At 35.5% G+C, this 20,868-nt stretch overlaps 1 protein-coding gene across 7 annotated transcripts in view; it reads left to right on the top strand.

The window, feature by feature from the left end:
* The window catches only part of RNF17 (ring finger protein 17), a 139,296-nt gene that overhangs the window by 54,894 nt on the left and 63,534 nt on the right, over nucleotides 1-20,868 (top strand). For all 7 annotated transcript variants that reach the window (XM_027589077.1, XM_027589078.1, XM_027589074.1 and 4 more), the window contains 4 exons: nucleotides 5,591-5,744; nucleotides 8,183-8,298; nucleotides 9,268-9,388; nucleotides 12,223-12,343. In XM_027589077.1, the coding sequence (XP_027444878.1) occupies nucleotides 5,591-5,744; nucleotides 8,183-8,298; nucleotides 9,268-9,388; nucleotides 12,223-12,343 (512 nt within the window). The remainder of the gene's footprint in view (nucleotides 1-5,590; nucleotides 5,745-8,182; nucleotides 8,299-9,267; nucleotides 9,389-12,222; nucleotides 12,344-20,868) is intronic.

Genomic DNA, 20,868 nt, shown 5'->3' with positions numbered 1-20,868 from the left:
TGATGCTGCAGGGAACATGGGTGTGCAAATATTGTGGTTTCATGTTTTGATTACCTTATTTACTCTTGTATATATCTAAGTTTTTTATCATTACCATAGGGTTTACATATATCCTAAAGTTAACAATTAATATGAATTTATACCAACTTTAATTGCACAAAAACTCTATTCCTATGCAGCTCCATTCCCCTTTTATATTATTGATGTCACAAATTAACCTTTCAGTAACATAGATTTATAATTTTATGAATTTATCTTTTAAATCCTAAAGAAATAGATATTATCCTGTAGAAATAAAAGTGAAGTTACAAACGAGAATTAAAATAATACTGGCTTTCATATTTGTCCTTCTATTTACCTGAACCACAGATCTTCATATTGACTTGTGACTCTGAGTTACACTCTGGCATTCTTTTATTTCTACATGAAGGACTCCCTTTTGTGGCAGTGAACTCCCTCACGATCTTTACCACTCATTGACTTCTGTTTCATTACCCCAGTTCTCCTCGTCTTTCTTCACATGGCATTTTCTTTGTACTTGTCTGTCTCAGTTTTTTTAGTAAGGACACCAGTCATATGGAATAAAGTCTTAGTGCCTAAGACTTTATTTTACCTTGATAACCTCTGTAAAACCCAATTTTCAAATAAGGTTGCATTCTGAGGTACTTTGGGGTTAGAACTCCAACATATGTTTTGGGGAGGACACTGTTTGCAAAGCAGTCTACTCTCTGCTCTATCAGAAATGCATGTACTTCCCATAGGCCAAATACATTCACCCCATTCCAATCATTACAGCATCAATTCTGAGTCCAAAATCTTATATATAAATATCATCAACCAAAAGTCTCAAATCTCATAGTCTAATGCAAGTACAGGTTAAGACTAGGGTATTACTCAAGCTGGAGCAAAATTCTTCTCTATCTCTGAATACGTGAGACCAGACAAACCTAAAACCTAGCAGGACAAATTCTATTAGATTCTTATGACTTGAGAATCATCTTCAATGGCTGGATGCTCCACCCTCCAGTCCTACTAGGGTGGTGGCCTTGCCCCCTTAGCCCTGAAAGCAGCCTCACCTGTTGGAATTGAGGGGTTGTCCTCATGCTCTGGAACCCAGGAGGCTGCACCTCCTGGAACAGAGGATGAGACAGTCCTGCCTCTCAGGCCTGTGCTCTCTGGGCTCCTGGTGGCAGTGGCAGACACACCAGCCTCTGAACCACCTTCAGGGTCATTATTCCTTTTTCTTGAAAGATAACACATGTTCAGGGCTGATAGCCCTGTCAGCTCACTTCCTCCCTATAAAATCCCACAAGTCCAACAGCCTTCCTTCTTCCCATCTCTGTCCCCTTAAGTTCAAGCTGGTAGTGTTTCTACGAAGATGATTGATTGGATCCACAAGTCACTTGCCCATAATCTCTTCAGCAGTGTCCAACCACACCCTTGGTGTCCTAAGTATACATTCTCATTGTTTACAATATGGATAAACTGAGAATTTTATAAATTCTTCAAGTTCTGGTTCCTTTATGTTTGGCAATTCCTTCTATATCTCTGTCTTCTCATGTTTTATTATAAACAACAAGGAGAAACCAAGCTGCACATTCAACATTTTGCTTAGAGATCTCCTCAGCTAAATATTAACATTCTACTTTCTGTCCAACAGAACAAAATTTAGCCACTTCTCTACCACTTTATATCAAGGATTTCCTTTCTTCCAGTTTCCAATAACATGTTCCTCATTTCTGTCTGAGATGTCACCAGAAACACCTTTAACATTCATATTTCTACCAAAATTCTTTTCAAGGCAGTCTGGACTTTTTCCATTCAAGCACCTCAAAACTTCTCCTCTGCCCATTACCTAATTCCAAAGTCACACACACATCTTAAGTATTTGTTACAGCAACACCCTACTTCTCAAAACCAAAATGTGTATTCATTTCCTGGGACTGCAATAACAAAGTTACACAAATTAAGTGACTTAAAGAACATAAATTTATTGTCCCATAGTTCTGGAATTTAGAAGTGTGAGATCAAGGTATCAGTAGGGTATTTTCCTTCTTAGGACTGTGAGTGATAATCTCTTCCATTCCTTTCTCCTACTTTCTGGTGGTTAGCTGGAAATTTTGGGTGGTCTTTGACTTCTGCTGCATCACCCTAATCTCTGCCTTCATCTTCACATGCATTCTCCTGTGTTTGTCTCTGTGCGAAATCTTCTCCTTTTAATAACACCAATCATATTAAGGCCTACCCTAATGACCTCATTTTAATTTGATTATCTGTTAAGACTCTGTCTCCAGGGGGTGCCTGGGTGGCTCAGTCATTAAGCGTCTGCCTTCGGCTCAGGTCATTATCCTAGGGTCCTGGAATCAAGCCCCACATTGGGCTCCCTACTCAGCGGGAAACCTGCTTCTCCCTCTCCCACTCCCCCTGCTTGTGTTCCTGCTCGCTCTGTCTGTCTCTGTCAAATAAATAAAGTCTTTAAAAATTAAAAAAAAAAACTCTCCAAATAAGGTCACATTCTCAGGTTATGACTCCAACATATCCTGGAGGTACAAGTCAACTCATAACATTGACCTTTTTGGATTTGTGGATTCGTGTATGTCATCAAATTTGGGCCATTTTCAGCCATTATGTCTTCAAATAATCTTTCAGCTCCTTTCTCTCTCCTTCTGGAACTCCTGTAATGTGTATATTACTATGTCTAATGGTGCCCTTGGTCTCTGTTCAAGTCCCTTAGCCTCTCTTCCCTTCACTCTTTCTTTTCCCCTCTTAATGATTTCAGTTGTCCTATCTTCAAGTTCACTGATCCTTTCTTATGCTTGTTTCAGATATGCTGTTGAATCTCTCTGGTGTATTTTTCACTTCAGTCATTTTACTTTTCAGCTCCAGAATTTGTTTGATTCCTTTTTATAATTTCTGTATCTTTGTTGGTATTTTCATTTTGGTACTTTATTGTTTTCCTGGTTTCCTCTAGTTCTTTATTCTTTGAACATATTTAAGACAGATGTTCTGAAGTCTTTGTCTAGTATGTCCTTTGGGCTTCCTCAAGGGTGGTTTCTGTTTTGTTCCTATGAATGAGCCATGTTTTCCTTTTTCTTTGTATTTCTTCTGATTTTTTGTTGAAAACTGGTCATTTGACTATTATAATGTGGTAACTCTGAAAAATAAGATCCCCACCTCCCTGGGATTTGCTGGATTTTCTTATTGTTTAAGACTGCAGTGGTTGGTTAGTTTTGAGACTTTTTCAAACTATTTTTGCAAAGACTGTTCCTTGCATGTGATCACTGAAGTCTCTGTTCCTTTAGCTTGTGTTCAGCAAATGTTTTGACAGAGATTTATCTGAATGCCAGGAGCTTGATTGGGTGTTTCTTGGTTACTATAAACCTTTGACTTTTCCATAGTTCTGACAAAGTTCATATGGCTTCTCTCTCTTTTTTTTTTTCCCCCCAATGTTTCTGTGGGGGAACGAGAGCTTGGAGCTTCCTAGTCTGCTATTTTGCTGATGTCATTCCTCTGTTGAATTTTTCACTGTTCACTTTGGATGGAAGAATATGAATAAAACCTACTTAGAAATAAAAATTTTAAAAATTTGAAGTTTTTAAAGTAATTTAAATGAAATAAAAGACAGATTCACAAAATTTCTGCTTGCATTATAATACTTAAAAAAGAAAAACTTCATTTTTTGCCATTTGAAATAGATTTTAAAATATTTTTTAACTTTAAGAATTGGTATTTAGAGAGATAATCAGACATCCTTGGTGTTTTGGGATTTTTTTTTTTTTTTTTTGGTGGGGGAACAATGTTCTAGGTACTCTAGGAACTTTAAGAACTTAAGTAACCAAATAGTCTTATTTATTAATAAGGGAAATCTCTAGTTTATTCACTATAGTGTAGTCATTTCACAAACTCTACTGAAATTACTGATTTAAAGAATGATCAATTCACTTTAAAACCATCTGATGGAAGGTTGATGGGAAACTGGACATTCATATGCCAGAGTATTATTAAATGAATTGGTGGATACAAGGGTAAAAACACAGCTGTACAATAGAGGGATCAGAATCATCACCCCAATCTGTAGGTGAATCTTAGCATGTTAATATTGAGTCAGTAATATTGTCTTTTGATGTATTGTAACCTAAGTACACTTAAGATGTATTCTGGCCAAGAAAGGTTTGAATCCACCAAACCTATAGATATAACTTCTGGCTTTGGGGAAATTTCAGGAGACAGACCCCACCTAATGAGGGAACAAGCTAAATAATAGCATGAGGATGTAACCATATAAATCCAGAAGATGGGGCATTCTGCAGAAAAATAGCAGTCTCTCTTCAGCAAGACCTAGTCATTAAAAAAAAAAAAAAAAGAGGACTACACTAGATCCTAAAAGATTTATTGAGATAACTAGATATAATGTGTAGTCTTGAATTTGATACTGGTTTGGGCCAGTTAGGGATATCTAAACATGGTCTAAAAGTACTAATAGGAATACTTACTGAAACAAAAGTGAGAATTGATGGAAAATGCAAATTATCACACTGTAATCAAATTGCAAGTAAGAGATCATCTCATTTTTGTTTTAAAAAATATGGAAAGTTTGTGTATAAGAAAGGGATCTGGAACAACAAATGTTGACAAGGATGTGGAGAAAGGAGAACTGTTCCTCTTACACTGTTGGTGGGAATGCAAGCTGGTACAGCCACTCTGAAAAACATTATGGAGGTTCCTCAAGAAGTTAAAAATAGAGCTGAGCTACACTGTGACCCAGCAATTGCACTACTGAGTATTTACCCCAAAGACACAGATGTAGTGAAAAGAAGGGGCACATGCACCCCAGTGTTCATAGAAGCAATGTCCACAATAGCCAAACTGTGGAAGGAGCTGAGGTATCCTTTGGCAGATGAATGGATAAAGAACATGTGATTCATATATATAATGGAATATTACTCAGCCATCAGAAAGGATGAATACCTACCATTTGCATCAACATGGATGGAACTGGGGGGTATTATGCTAAGTGAAATAAGCCAAGCAGAAAAAGACCATGCTCGTATGGTTTCACTCATATGTGGAATATAAGAAATAGCGTAGAGGATCATAGGGGAGGGGAGGGGAGGGAAAACTGGGAAGAAATCAAAGAGGGAGACAAACCATGAGAGACTCTTAACTATAGGATACAAACTGAGGGTTGTAAAAAGGTAGGTGAGTGGGAAGATGGGGTAACTGGGTGATGGGCATTAAGGAGGGTGTGTGATGGGATGAGCACTGGGTGTTATATGCAACTAATAAATCATTGAACACTACATCAAATACTCATGATGTACTATATTTTGGCTATAGAATTTAAATTTAAAAAAAGGGATCTGGAAGGATATACACTTAAGATATCTGGAGAAATGTGATTTTTAAAAAATTTTGTTGTGTCCATATTTGCTAATTTTATATACTGCTGTAATAAAATATTTCAAATATAAATCACATTAACAATTGATTTGTCTGAGTCCAGTAATTTTATAAGCAGTGCTTATCCTACATGCCACATTTAAATTTTGTTTCTTTGAAACTATAGTGTTTTAATCCCTTTATTTCTTAGATAGAGAGCCTGGATTTTTTATTTTTGCTAAAGACAATTGAGGAGTTCTATAAAAGTGAAGATGGAGAAAATCTGGAAATCCTCTGTCCAGTTCAAGGTCAAGCCTGTGTAGCTAAATTTGAAGATGGAGTTTGGTACCGAGCAAAAGTTATTGGTAGGAAATTGCATTCTATTTCTACAGGGAAATGTTATGCTTAAAAATTGAAACCATTTGAGTTGGTACACATTAAATCATGGAAGTGATATTATTTGATCTTTGCTCAGTTGTCTTTACAAAGCTAGCGGTAATGTTGGGAGGTGAATCTCTGAGTCCTTAGATTTTGATTTGACTAGGACTTAACTATTTTTATTGTTGTTTTCTAATGTCTGCCTTATTTAAAAAGTTAAATGGTGCTAAACAACTTATACTGCACTCCTGAAAGGCAAATATTTTAGGGTTGTCTGGCTGGCTCAGTTGTAAGAGCATGCAACTCTTGATCTCAGGGTTGTGAGTTTGAGCTTCATGTGGGGTGTAGACATTACTTAAAAAATACTTCAAATTCTTTCAGCTGTTGCTTTTGGTATTTACTTGTGTTATTTCTTCTAAATATGTAATACTTTGTTGATATTTTACTCTTAGATATTATCTATTCTTATTTTTTTATTGTGTTATGTTATCTATTCTTATTATGGTAGATAGCAGTTTTAGATTTCTTCTAGCTCTTTTATGCCCTCCCCACCCCATCCCCATAGCTGTATCACAATTTTAGTTAATCCATATTCAATATAAATATTTTCACTAAGTCATAAAGAATACTTTATTTCCATTTCAAGTTAATGCATCAAATTTTCTCTTTATTTTCTTTAATTTATGGCTACATTTTCCTAATTGTTCAAAACAATTTTCCACATGATTGACTTTTCAGGTAATGTTAGTTTTTTTTTATTTCCTAGCAGTGAAAGCATCCTTCTATCTTCTCCAATTAGACTGCTAGTCCTCTAAGCTTATTAGACTTTTGTTATTCAGGGAATTTATTTCACTTGGCAATATACTTGTTTTCCTGTATTGATCCCTTGTTTTATGGATCCCATGTTTACCTCTTCAGTTTATTCCCCTATTTTTGGGGAGCATCTTCTAATTGTTTCCTCAGAATAAATGGAGATAAATTTTGAGACCTTTCATGTCTTCTGACTCTACTCTCATACATGATTGATAATTTGGATAAAAAATGTTCTTTAAATTTTATCTCCTGTCCATTTGTTTGTTTTGTCTAAAACTATATCTCCATTCAGAGACTTGAAGAATGATAAGAATGTAATGCCATTAGTACAGTTAAGAATATCCTTCTAGCATGAGAATTCCAGTGGAAGTGTGGAGGGATTCCCTCACCTTCTTAGACTTATGGTAACATGTGTCTTCTCAATTACTTCAGATACCAGTTATCACATGGCCTAAGTTGCTTGAAGTATCTTCTTGAGTACCAGTGTTGTTCCATCTGCTTCCACTTCTGCTAAGGAGCAGAGAATGCCTGTACTTTCTCCATTTTTGAAATATATATACTGTACTACTCTTTAAATTTGAAAATGATGGCAATTATGCATAGGTGTGCTAAGAGAGGCTAAAGTCAACCATGTATTTTGAGTATTTTCAAAAAGGTCAATGTGATAGGTTTTTATTCAAACTTCCATGTGTTTGAACTTTTTAAGGGATTCATTGGTATCCGGTAAAATATAGAGACTAGATTGACATAGAAGTCTGTCTCTGCTTATTTTTCACAATATCCCACCAAATAATTTTTTTTAATTTCAGTTAAGTATCATCATATGAATGAATCTTTAGTTTGATTATTAAATCTTTTGCCTTCATCACCTGTCTTGACTAACAGTAAACATTTATTAAATGCATGCTTACTTCGGTGCTTTGCAAATTATTTTAAATAGGTGAATCCTCAAAAAAAAAAAGTCTTGTGAGATTGGATTCTATGGGTATGCCAATTTTTACAAATGAAATAATGAGGCTTAGAAAAAGGAACTTGCTCAGAGTAATATTTTAGAAAGAGTGATTAGCTTGCTTAGAGTCACATGGAATTTGACTGGATTCTGACCCAGTCAGTCTTAATGCCTAACTTTTAACTTTTAGGCCACAGCAGCTAGCATTTGATAGCTATGTTGTTATCCTGATTATGATTGTCCTTTGGATATCTTAAAATTGTTAATTTCTCATTCACCAAATGAACAACTATGCCTTATGTTGATTTTTGTAAGTCCACATATGAGAAATATTTTTATATTAAAAAAAGTGTCCTGGGTGGCTCAGTCATTAAGTGTCTGCCTTCGGCTCAGGTCATGATCCCAGGGTCCTGGGATCGAGCCCCGCATCGGGCTCCCTGCTCAGCAGGAAACCTGCTTCTCCCTCTCCCACTCCACCTGCTTGTGTTCCCTCTCTCACTGTGTGTCTGTCTGTCAAATAAATAAAATCTTTAAAAAAAAAAGTATTAAGTTTATATGTTGATCATAAAAGTATTCTAACATAGTTGACTGTCAATCTAAATTTTGCTAGATAATTCTGTTTTCTTTCCAAGTCTGTGATTTCTAATTTCATAATTTTTGAAGGATTGCCTGGACATCGTGAAGTTGAAGTTAAATATGTGGACTTTGGCAATACTGCAAAAATAACACTTAAAGAAATGCGTAAAATAAAAGATGAGTTTCTAAATCCCCCAGAGAAGGTAATCTCCTTATTATGAGTCATAGGGTTAGAATCTTACACAAATATGACTATATTTTCAGAAATCATTTTTATCTTAGAATTGCTCTGTTAAAAAACATTTTTGTCTGTAAATAATTTGATACATGGAGTCTAGAAAAGAGTTGCTGTCATTACTGTAATTTCCTATATAGCAACCATAAATTGTTAAGATATATGTATATCTTAGCAAATAAGCATTAATTATATATGTATATGTGTATGTATGTTTGTGTCTTTATAAGTATTTACTGGTCTGCAGCTCTTAATGTTATTTTGAAATACCTGTATAATGTGGTAGGAAGATGATGTATCTTGTGGAAAAAAATTTCATCATAGAAGTATTTTTATTGCAATTCCATTTATGTTTAAGTATATATAACATGTCCAAGGGAAAGAGAGAAGTCTGGAAGAATAAGTAAAAAATTATCCTTCTCTTAGACTCCTATTCCCCAGAGACAAGGAAGGTTAATGGGGCTTATTTTCTAACTCACATTACACCTAGACGTTTGACTTGTTAAACAATATTTTTCATTTTAAAAATGGGTAAAATATAGGAAAAACTTGAAAATATAAACAAAAAGGAATCATTTAGAACTATTGAATATTTTTTGTAAATATAATTCTAAGATGCATCTTCTGTTTTTAACAATTACAGGATTAGACAAATAGTCCTATAACCTGCTTTTCTCATTTAACAGTATATCATAAGTATCTGTAATTCTTTCAGTAGATGTGTGTTATATCAGTGTCTGAGTGTGCAATAATTCAACCCAATGCTCTATTGATTCCAGTTATGGGTATTTATAAAATATTTTATAAATGCCTTTTGCACATTTATTTTCCAAATATATAATCAGACAGTTTTTTGTACACATATAAAATTTTACTTTAATTCTAAAATAACTAGAAATTTTACTTTTCCTTAATGGTGCAATTTTGTTTGACACAGGCAATTAAATGTAAGCTGGCCTATATTGAACCATGTATAAGGACAATGCAGTGGTCCAAAAAAGCTAAGGAAAAATTTGAAGAAAAGACTCAAGATAAATTTATGACATGTTCAGTCGTTAGTAAGCTATTTCCATTTTTATTTGTTGCTATGTGGTTATATATAATTTTAAATAAGAATAACATTATACTACAACATTTGCCAGATCTTAGAATAAATTCAATGTGTCATCAGTAAGAGTAGTGAGAGAGAACATTTATTGAGAATTAGGTATAGTGGATATAGTTGCAGGCTCCAGAGTATAAAATCAGTACAAGGCAAAAATTGCCATTAAAAAATCAAGTTATCCCAAGGGTGCCTGGCTGGCTCAGTTGGTGGAGTGTGTGACTCTTGATCTTGGGGTTGTAGGTTCAAGCCCTACATTCGGTGTAGAGATTACTTAAAAATAAAATCTTAAAAAAAAAAAAAAAAGTCATCCTGGACATGGCCTCTTGAAAGCCCTAAAGCCAGAAATTAGTTTCTCTTATTTCTGTTACATTTCTGCAAGGGCTCTATCCTGATTTTGGCATGATGAATGCTAAAGTTTAATGTGCAGGAAAGTGAGGGGAGGTGGGACATAACTGTTAAATAGTTTTCATATGTTTTTTCATTTCATTTGACTTAAGTGAATTCAACTGTAGGCTCTCCCCATATTTTGAAAAAAAGTTATTTCTTTTTTGGAGTAGTTTGGGTCTAAGATACAGGCTGACCACTAGCTCACAATTTTGTAACCCAGCGTGTTCTGGAAATGAAAAGTTGAGTAGCAAAACCTGATCTGAATTGACATGAAGATATATATAGTCTTTATCTCCTTTATAGTGAATATTCATATATTCCATTTCAGGATAGTAATGTATGTTTGTAGGCTGCTGCCTCAGAATCTGCTGGGGGTATTACAAAATATGCAATATATGTTTTATGTAGCTTTTCTCAATTTGAAGTTCTAAAACCTGTCTGGCCCCAAGGGGTTTAGATGCAGGGGTTAGGGGATGGTGGGAGTCTCTTATTTATCTGGCTGTGTTGGTCTTAATAAGTGTTAGTGCAAGACACACAAGATTATGTTAACTTAGGGTTGATTTATGGGAATTTCCAGGGTAGTTTTTACTGTATCTGTTTGTTCACATTTATCATACTGCCATTAAATGAACCCAACCACCAGAAGAGTGTTAGCTTATGTTACAGTGAGAAGACTGAGTGAGCAGCTTTAGTGATCAGCTGCTCAAGGTTATATAACCAGGAACTGATGGTGTATCAGTGATAATTTATCCATGTTGTTGATATGAGAAATTGTTCTGAAGAAATAATTTGTTCAAAGAGGAATGTGGTTATAGATATTGCATCCTCAGTCAATAACATTTTTATATCAGGCTTCTCTGATGTGAGCAGTAAATTAAGGGCTTCTTAGTCCTTGAGTAATCTCCACTGATTTTGAGCTGACTTTAACCTAGATAATTCTGCTTACCAACTTTGCTTTTGGTATTTTATTCCGATTTGTTTTAGCTCCCCTCCCTCCCGTGGACAACATCAAGACCTGACTTGGTTTCTTTCTTGACTCCTTCTTTTTCTTACTTAATTACTTGTTCTACCAATAACATCCAGATACTAGCCATAACATAGTTATTTTGCTAGATAATTTGAGCAGGGCCTTCTGGCACTCCTTAAATCTAAAAGATCTCACCCCATTAACCTGCACAATGATGAGATTGAGAGTTTAAGATGTTAATAATAGATGAGAAGGGGAGCCTTCCATTAATATGCATTGTTACCTTATAAAGCAAGGGTTATTTAAATTTTAATTAGCAGAGTAGGGAAGTTGGTAAAGGAACAGAACATACGGAAAGTTGGCCCTGTTGGAATAAAGAACTCTATATATGGGAAATACGAAGTCAAAGAATTAAAAGGAACACAAGACATGGAAAATAAGGAGATGAAAACTGAGGCTCAGCATTGCTTAGTCTTTTATTTTTTAGATGACATATCTGGTCCATTGAAAAGTAGTCAGGAATCATTTTTAGGCTCTTGAAAAAAGTTTTCTAATATTTTTATGACTGGATAATATAAGATGCTGGTAACACTTTATCTTTTTATTTGGAATCATCATTCTGACCTGCAGCTACCAGCTGCTATTATGTAGAAGGTGTAGGTATAAACTGCATTGAAGTGTGCCTTCAGTGCATAGTTTAGTGCACTGAAGTATGTGCTTCCTAAAGAAATTACTCTGTTGTTTATTCAGATGCATATTAGGCAGGTTCTCTGTGCTCTGTACCATAAGTAATTAAACAGGCATATGAGATGTAAACTTTACCCAGTTTAGTTTAAGAAATAGATCTAAATAGATCTACTTGTTTAAGTAACCAATATGTATTCTAAAAGAAATTAAAAGTTAGATGGTTTGTCCTAAAAACACAAGGATGGGGAAAAAAAAATCCAGATTCCAATCTCTAGTTTGAGGATTCTAGATTGAGTTTTTGTTGTGTTAAACTTTGTGCCATTCTCATAAAAGCTGTAAACTTTCGCAGATAACCACTGGCCTAAATTTCATTCTTTTGTCCTCTGGAACTTGGATGAACTCAGTAAAATAGTTTAAAAACACATCAGAACACTTCTTCAATGAATATGTGTCAATTTATATTTTTCTGAATTTAAAAGCTTTAAACTGCTTTTGATTTGTCATAGAACAGTACACAATAATCTAAAATGAAAATGTTATTAATTTGCATATGCTACAGATAACATAGACAATTGTTTTATCTTTGCAAAATACTACTTTTACCCCTACAGAGAGACTTTGATATTATTCAGCAAAAAAACCACAGGTGCAAAATGAAATTGTTTACAGCTTTTTTTTTAATTACCTCATTTAGTATGTTTTGCAACATTTCTTTCTTTCCCCAAACTCGTCTTAATGTTTTACAGAAATTCTGGAAGATAATGTGCTCTTAGTTGAGCTTTTCGATTTTCTTGGTGCTCTTGGAATGACTCCTACTAGTATAAATGACCAGCTAGTCAAAGAGGGCCTAGCATCTTATGAAGTAGGGTAAGTAGACCTATAAATGTTGGTTAGTTTGTACATAACACTTTATTCACAAGAAGGATAACTGACATATCATTCCCTTTAGGAAATGTGCTTAGGTCATAGCTTTGGGAGTTTTCACCCTGTTCTTGGGTCAAGAAAAATAGGCGGAAAAATAACTGGAGTCGTTAGTTTAATGGGGAGTAGAGTGGCTTTTCCCTCCATCCCTAAGGGACCCTGAAACCAAGAGAATGGCTTTTAGGGATTGAAGGTACTTCTAAGAAAAAGAGAATGGCATCTTATTTCTAGGTGGAGTATCTGCTTTGGCAGCCCTCTGTGCCTATTTGAGAAGAGAATTAGGAAGAGAAGTGGCAGGATAGGGTATTTAGTGGTAGAGTTAGCCCAAATTCCCATTTGGAGAAATGTGAATTCTTTCTGGGTTCAAGTGGTTACTTTGAACAAGAACCAGATTTGAGCCATTGTGCCTAGTACCCAACACAGAGCAGTGGTTGAGCAACCCTGAAGCAAAAGGGCAGGGGATGGTGAGGAGGGGTGAGAGGGTTGGGAGTCAAGACAAAACAATTCTCTGGGTGATAGGCATTGGGGAGGGTATGTGCTATGGTGAGCGCTGTGAATTTTACAAGACTGTTGAATCACGGATCTGTACCTCTGAAGCAAATAATACATTATATGTTGAAAAAAAAAAGATAGCAGGAGGGGAAGAATGAAGGGGGGGAAATCGGAGGGGCAGACGAACCATGAGAGACGATAGACTCTGACAAACAAACTGAGGGTTCTAGAGGGGAGGGGGATGGGAGGATGGGTTAGCCTGGTGATGGGTATTAAAGAGGGCACGTTCCGCATGGAGCACTGCGTGTTATATGCAAACAATGAATCATGGATCACTACATCAAAAACTAATGATGTATGGTGATTAACATAACATAATAATAATAAAAAAAAAAGACAAAACAATTCTTTCACAATATAGACTTAGGCAGTAGGGTGGCCCTGAAGGGTCTTCTGAAGAATTCCCACATATCGTTCTCAAGAAAGCAAATATTTGGTAACACCCACACATAATGTCTGTCGGAGTAAGCCAGAGAAGCAGAAATCTGCAGTCATGTGCTTAGCATGTAGTCTTGCCTCCCCTCCCTGCCCTAACACTGGAGGACTTTGAAGCTAGAGAGGGCCTGCCCTTTTTCCACTGTAAGCCCTAAGTAAGGGAAGAGAAAGAGATGAGAGGAAACATTTAAATATATTGGACTGAGGGGCACCTGGGTGGCTCAGTTGGTTGTCGGACTTGATTTCAGCTCAGGTCATGATCTCAGGGTTGTGAAATGGAGCCCCACTCGGGCTCTGTGCTGGGCATGGAGCCTGCTTAAGATTCTCCCTCTCTCTCTGCCCTACCCTGCCCTTTCTCTCTCCCTCTCAAAAAAAAAAATATATATATATGTAATTTCTCTTTTTTTAAAAGTCAGGGTTATTGAGGTGAAACATAATAAAATTCAGCCTTTTACATATATAGTCATATATAACTATTATCACAGTCAAAATACAGAATATTTCTATCACCACAAAAAGTTCTTGTGTACCTCTGTAGTTCTTTCTTGTCCGCCACACCCAAAACTTGACAATTACTGATCTAATTTCTGTTTCTATAATTTTTACTTTTCCACAGCTTCTTATAAATGGAGTCATAGTGTATTTTGCCTTTTGTGTCTGGCATCTTTCATTTAGCTTAATGCTTTTGAGATTCATGAATGTTGTTACATGTATCAGTAGTCTTTATTGCTCTCTACTATCCTGTTGTCTGGATGTATTATAATGTTATACATTCCCTAATTGATGAACATTTGAGCTATTTCCAGTTTGAGAGATTTTATGAATAAAGGTGTTGTAAACATTTGCATACAGGTCTTTGTATGTAGACATATGTATGTATTTTCTCTTGAGTAAATACCTAGGAGTGAGATTGCTTCTTATAAGGTAAGTGGTTTTTTTTTTCTTTATTTAATCTAATGCCCCACCCACATTATTGCCTTGATAATTTTGGCATAAATCTCAGACACCATATAACTTCATCCATTTAATATTTTGGTATGTAGATCTAAAAGAAAAAGTTTTTTTAAAAAAAAGGTGTGTTTTTTTTAACTTTATAAGAAACTGCCACACGTTTTCTAAATTGGCTCTACCATCCTGCATTTCCACCAGCAATTTGTGAGAGTTGTATCATTCTATATCCTAGCCAGCACTTGATTCTATCATTTTGTGTTTACATCAGCCCTTCTAATAGAAATACAGTGTTTTTTGGTAGTAGTTTTAATTTTAACTTAATGACATTAAAGATCTTTTCATATGCTTATTTGCCATCTGTGTCTGTTCTTTGGTGAAGTTTCTTTTCAAATGTAAAATCTTCGGTAAAATTGTGTTGCTTATTGTTCTTGAAATGTGAAAGTTCTTTAATATATTCCAGATACAAGTTCTTCATCAGATAATGTGCTTTGCAAATATTGCACATATTTTTTTTCCAAGCTGTGCCTTCTTAACAGTGTCTTTCAAAGAGCAGAAGTTTCTGGTTTTGAAGTCTACTTTGACAGTTTTTTCCTTCACAATTCAGGCACTTTGTGCTGTAATTAAGAACTCTTCACCTAACTCAAGGTCATAAAGATTTTCTCCTATGTATTCTTCCTAAGTTTTATAGTTTTAGGTTTCATATTTAGGTCTGTCATCTTTTTTATTTTGTTAAATAGACTTTATATTTTGGAGCAGTTGGGTTCTCAATACTGAGCAGAAAGCACGGGGATTTCCCACATATTCCTGGCTCTCCCAATAGGCACAGCCTCCCGTACTGTCAACCACCAAAATGGTACATTTATTAACATCCGTGAAACTACATTGACATATCATAATCATCTGAAGTCCATAATTTACATTAGTATACATTCTGTGGGTTTTGACTAAATGAATGAGGACATGAATCCACCATTATAATATCAGTGTTTTCACTGCCCTCAAAATCCCTTGTGTTCTGTCTATTCATCCTTCCCTCCCTCGAATCCCTGGGAACCACTGATATTTTTTAGTATCTCCATAGTTTTGCCTTTTCCAGAATATCATATAATTGGAGTCATACAGTATATAGCCTTTTCAGATTGGCTTATTTCACTTAATATGTGTTTAAGCTCCCCCCTTGTCTTTTTATGGCTTGATAACTCATTTCTAGCACTGAATAATAGTTCATTGCCTGGATGTACCACAGTTTGTCTATCCATTCACCTACTACAGGACATCTTGGTTGCTATCAGGTTTTGGTAATTATGAATAAAGCTTCTATAAACATCCACATGCAGGTTTTTGTGTAGACATAAGTTTTTACCTTCTTTGGGCAAATACCAAGGAGTGTGGTTGCTGGGCTGTATGGTAAGAAGTGTTATGTAAGAAACTGCCAAACTGTCTTCCAAAGCAGCTGTACCATTTTGCGTTCACACAAGCAATGACTGAGGGGTTCCTGTTGCCCTACGTCCTCATCAGCACTTGGTGGTGTCTGTATTCCAGATTTTGGTGCTTTGATTATATGTGTAGTGGTAATATCTCATTTTTTGTTTTGTGTTTCTGTGATGACATGATGTGGAGCATCTTTTCACATGCTTGTTTGCTATCTTTATATCTTTTTTGGTGAGGTTCCTCTTAATGTTCTGGAGCCATTTTTTAAGTGAGTTGCTTTCTTATTTTTGAATTTTAAGTGTTCTTTGTATATTTTGGAAAACAGTGCTTTATGATATGTGTCTTTTGCAAATATTTTCTCCAAGTGTGTGGCTCTCTCTTCATCCTCTTGAATAGTGTCTTTCGCAGAGCACATGTTTGTAATTTCAATGAAATTCAACTTCTCAGCATTTTCTCTCATGAGTCATGGAATAAAGCTATTTTTAAACTTTAAATTTTTTCCCTTTGTCTTAAGCAGCTTTGGGGAATAAGGCATTTATTAGATGAATATTCCAAAATATCACAACTATCAAGAGCATCAGAGGAAAACAGCAAGCACCCATCACCTCACTTTGATATGCCACTGTTATAGGGGAGCACTAAAGCTAAAACAGAACTATTCCACAGTAAGCAAAACAGATTCTGGAAAGAAGACCTCTTTGTGACAGTGAAGCAACTTTCTGCAAGAGCAGCTTTCTGTAACATACACAGGGAGCTCTACCAACTTTTAAAATAAAATTTCCCTGCCTTTTGCATCTCTCCATATATATAAATTCAAATATTAAGTGACAATTTTCTCGTTAAAATCATAAATTTAGTGGGCCTTCACCCCCCCCAAAAAAGCAAGATAGATGTTAATTAACTAGAAGAGCGGAAGCCTTTCATGATGTGTACTTATATCCAAGCACCACAGTGTACACTTTAAATACCTTACAATTTTATATGTCAGTTACACCCCAGCAAGTTGAATTTTTTTTAAATTGGCCATCTAGTGGTAAAGTATGGTCAACATACAGTAGAAGATAATATTCATGTGTTAAACTGTGAGAATGCCCTGAATTTTTCATCAATGTTAATATCTTTACATGGATATATAAGCCATATAATCCAGCTGCTTCTGTTCTAGCCAAAAGTTAAAGGTACAGTTCTTGGCCATAGAAACTTCTATTTCTTTTGAATGACTCTCTAGCCACTAAAGATAGGTGTGATAACATTGAATTCAGAAGGTTTCCATTGCTACAGTTGCGTTTTAATTAAAATCATGAAATATTTTCTTACCTCTCATTTAACCAAACTTTTTTTTTTAAAGATTTTATTTATTTGAGAGAGAGAATGAGAGAGAGAGAGCACATGAGAGGGGGGAGGGTCAGAGAGCGACGCAGACTCCCTGCTGAGCAGGGAGCCCGATGCGGGACTCGATCCAGGGACTCCAGGATCATGACCTGAGCCAAAGGCAGTCGCTTAACCAACTGAGCCACCCAGGCGCCCTCATTTAACCAAACTTTTAAAAAAAATCAAGGTCATATAGTTTTAACTAAGTTTTTTCCAGTTAACAATTTTATAAGGCATCAGATTTGGGCATATAATCAAAGATGGATGTTTAGTTTTTTTAACCAAAAAGTATTAAATACATGTATATGTACTATTTCTCTGGAGAGTCATAAAATTCAAAATTTTAAATTTTGAACCATGTACATATATTACCTTCTCAAAAACTGATAACATTTTTTTAAAGTCTATTAATGTACCACTTCACACACACCAAGATGGCTGTAATAAAAAAAAAAAAAAGAATAACGTTGGTGAGAATGTAGAGAAATTTGACCCTTGTACATTGTGGGGAAGAATACAAATGGTGAAGTCACTATGGAAAACAGCTTGAAGATTCCTTAAAAACTTAAACATAGAATTACCACATGGCCCAGAAATTCCATTTCTGGGTATATACCCAAAAGAATTGAAAACAGGTACTCAAGTACATATGCATATATATTCATAGGTGGAATCACCCTGTTTGTCTATCAACAGTTGGATAAACAAATTATAGTAGATAGACCTACAATGGAATATTATTCAACCTTTAAAAAGGAATTAAATTTTGGGGTGCCTGGGTAGCTCAGTCTTAGCTGTCTAACTGTTGAATTTTGGCTCAAGTCATGATCTCAGGGTTGTGAGATTGAGACCTGAGTTGGTCTCCACGCTGGGTGTGGAGCCTGCTTAAGATTTTTTCTCTCCTCCCTTTGCACCCCCAAAAATAAATAAAAAATATAAAGGAATTAAATTTTGATATAATATTGATGAACCTTGAAAACTTTATGCTAAGTGAAATAAGCCAAACACGAAAGGTGACATATTGTATGATTCCATTTATATGAAATATCCAAAATAGTTAAATCCACAGAGAATATAGACTGGTGGTTAGTAAGGGTTGAGGGGAGAGGATTATGGGTAGCAATTGCTTTAGGGGGATTTTATTGTGGAGTGATAGAAATGTTTTGGAACTAGATAGAGGTGTAATGGTTGTGCAACACTGAATGTACTAAATGCTCTGGATTGTTCACTTTAAAATACTTTTATGTTATGTGAATCTCATCACTTTTTAAAATATTTTTAAGTCCATTAGCTATAGACTAAACTCAAGCCAGAACAATTTTGAAAACAAAGTTGGAGAACTTCTACTTCCCAATTTCAGAATTTAATATAAAGCTACAACTACCAAGACAGTGTGGTACTAACATAAAGATAGACATATAGATGAATAATTAGAATTGACAGTTGAGAAGTAAATCCTTATATTTATAATTAATTGACTTTTTAAACAAAGGCAGTTCATTGGAAAAAAGGTAGTCTGTTCAACAAATGGTGCTGTGGCAATTGGATATCCACCAGCAAAAAAAGATGAACTTAGCCCTTATCTCACACCATACACCAAGCGCACTCAAAAGGGATTATACTTTTAAGAGCTAAAACAAAATTTCTAGGAGAAAACAGGAGGAAATTTTTAGGACTGTAGATTGGGCAAAGATTTCTTAGATATGACACCAGAAGCACAGTTCATAAAAGAAAATTAGTTGATCCTCATCAAAATTCAAAACTAGTGTATTTTGAAAGATACTATTAAGTAAAGGAAAAACAAATAACAGAGTGGGAGAAAATATTTGCCAGACGTACCCCATAAAGGATTTGTATCTGGAATTCATAGAACTTCTACAACTTAAAACAATTCAACCCCCCCAAAAATGAGCACAAGATATAAGCAGACATTTACCAAAGAAGGTATATAATTGGCTAATAGTACATGAAAAGCTGTTTAACATTGTTAACCATTAGGGAGATGCAAATTAAAACCACAATGAGATACCATTTCTCACCCACTAGAATAGCTATTACACATAAGACAATTACAGATGTTGGTGAGGATGTGAAGTGACCCTTATTACTGTCAGGGATGTAAATGGTATGGCCTCTTTGGCAAATGGTTTGCAAGTTTCTCAAAAAGTTACACATAAAATTACCACACACCAGCAATTCCACTCCTAGGTATCTATCAGGAGAAATGACAACATATGTTCATACACAGACTTAACGAGCAAATACTCATAACATTATTCAGAATAGCCAAAATCTGGAAACTATGTAAATATCCAGTGAGTGGTGAATAGAGAAAATACTATATATTCATATAATTGAATACTATTTAGCCATAAAAAGGAACAAAACACCCATCTACATCATGGATAAACCTCAAATTTTAAGCTAAGAGTTCAGACACAAGAGACTGTATATTGTATGATTCCATCTATATGGTATGCCCAGAAAAGGCAAGTTTATAGATACAAAAAGCTTTTTAGGGGGTGCCTGGGGCTAGGGATGAGGAAGAGTCATGGTAAATGGACATAGGGGATCTTTCTGGGGAGAGGTGAGAATGTTGTAAAACTAACACGATAGTTACACCATTTGGTAAAGTTAACTAAAAATCATTGAACCATACACTTGAAATGGGCGAACTTTTTTTTGTGGAAAATCTACCTCGATAAAGCTATTACAAGTCCATTAGCTAGTTTTCCCTTTCTATTGTTTGGTTATATAAGCAAGAGATATTTATATGCCTACTTGTTACATTGTAACAAACACTATACCCAGTGATGAATAAGGATGGTTTGTGCCTTCAAGGAGCTTACAGTATGTAGTAGGAAGGAGAGATGGTCAAGCTTACCTTTCAGTGTGATAAGGACTCTGCTAAGGGTAGTCACAGTATTATGGGATTTTTGGAGGGTTACCACTGGAGATTTCACTTAAACTGAATTCTGTAGTACAACTGGGAGTAAAAGCCTATACACAGGAAAAATATATGTTTAGGTATTGTTAGTATACTCACACAGCTAGTAGACAGGAAAAAAAGGTAGTAGTGGCAGGTAAGGTAAGAGATCAAGCTGGAGAGAAATGCAGAGACCAGATAATTACAGAACCTTGATCACCGAGAAGTAAAAGTACTTTTCAAACACTTCTGTGTGTTTGAACTTTATCACTTCAGGAAGGAGGGTGAGGGGCTATTGAATGATTTTAAACAGAGGACTGAGAGTAGACTTGGGTTTTGGAAAGCTCTCTCTGACTGCAAGTCTTAAAGTATTAGACTAGACATGGGTACTGTAGGCTATTGAAGTTACAGTTACTTGGTGATAGAAAAATGGGTAGATTATGAAACATGATGGAGGTGAATATTGCAAGACCTTGCTACTCATTGTAGGTAAGGAAGAGGAGGGGTCAGGATTGACTTTCAGGACCAATGACCACCTAATATCGGGTGATACTGCTCCTTGAGAACAAGGAACAGAAGAGTGGGGAGCAGGTTTGGGGGGGAAATTGGATGTGATATCAACTTTGGACGTGTTTGAGGTGCTTTTGGCATGTTAAAGTGGAGGGAGATATCTTCACGTGGCAAACAACTGTGCAGTGGCCAGAGGACTGTAAGTCACACACTGTAGTGGTTTATTTGCATAGCAACAGAAGTACATGATAAAGAGTGGGAAGCAGGTACAGCAATAGCTAAGGAAATGGATGAG

This window comes from Zalophus californianus, chromosome 3, assembly GCF_009762305.2.
Source record: "Zalophus californianus isolate mZalCal1 chromosome 3, mZalCal1.pri.v2, whole genome shotgun sequence".
Classification (NCBI taxonomy): domain Eukaryota; kingdom Metazoa; phylum Chordata; class Mammalia; order Carnivora; family Otariidae; genus Zalophus; species Zalophus californianus.
The sequence above is the reverse complement of the archived record's forward strand: the minus strand, read 5'-3'. Positions and strand labels throughout refer to the sequence as shown.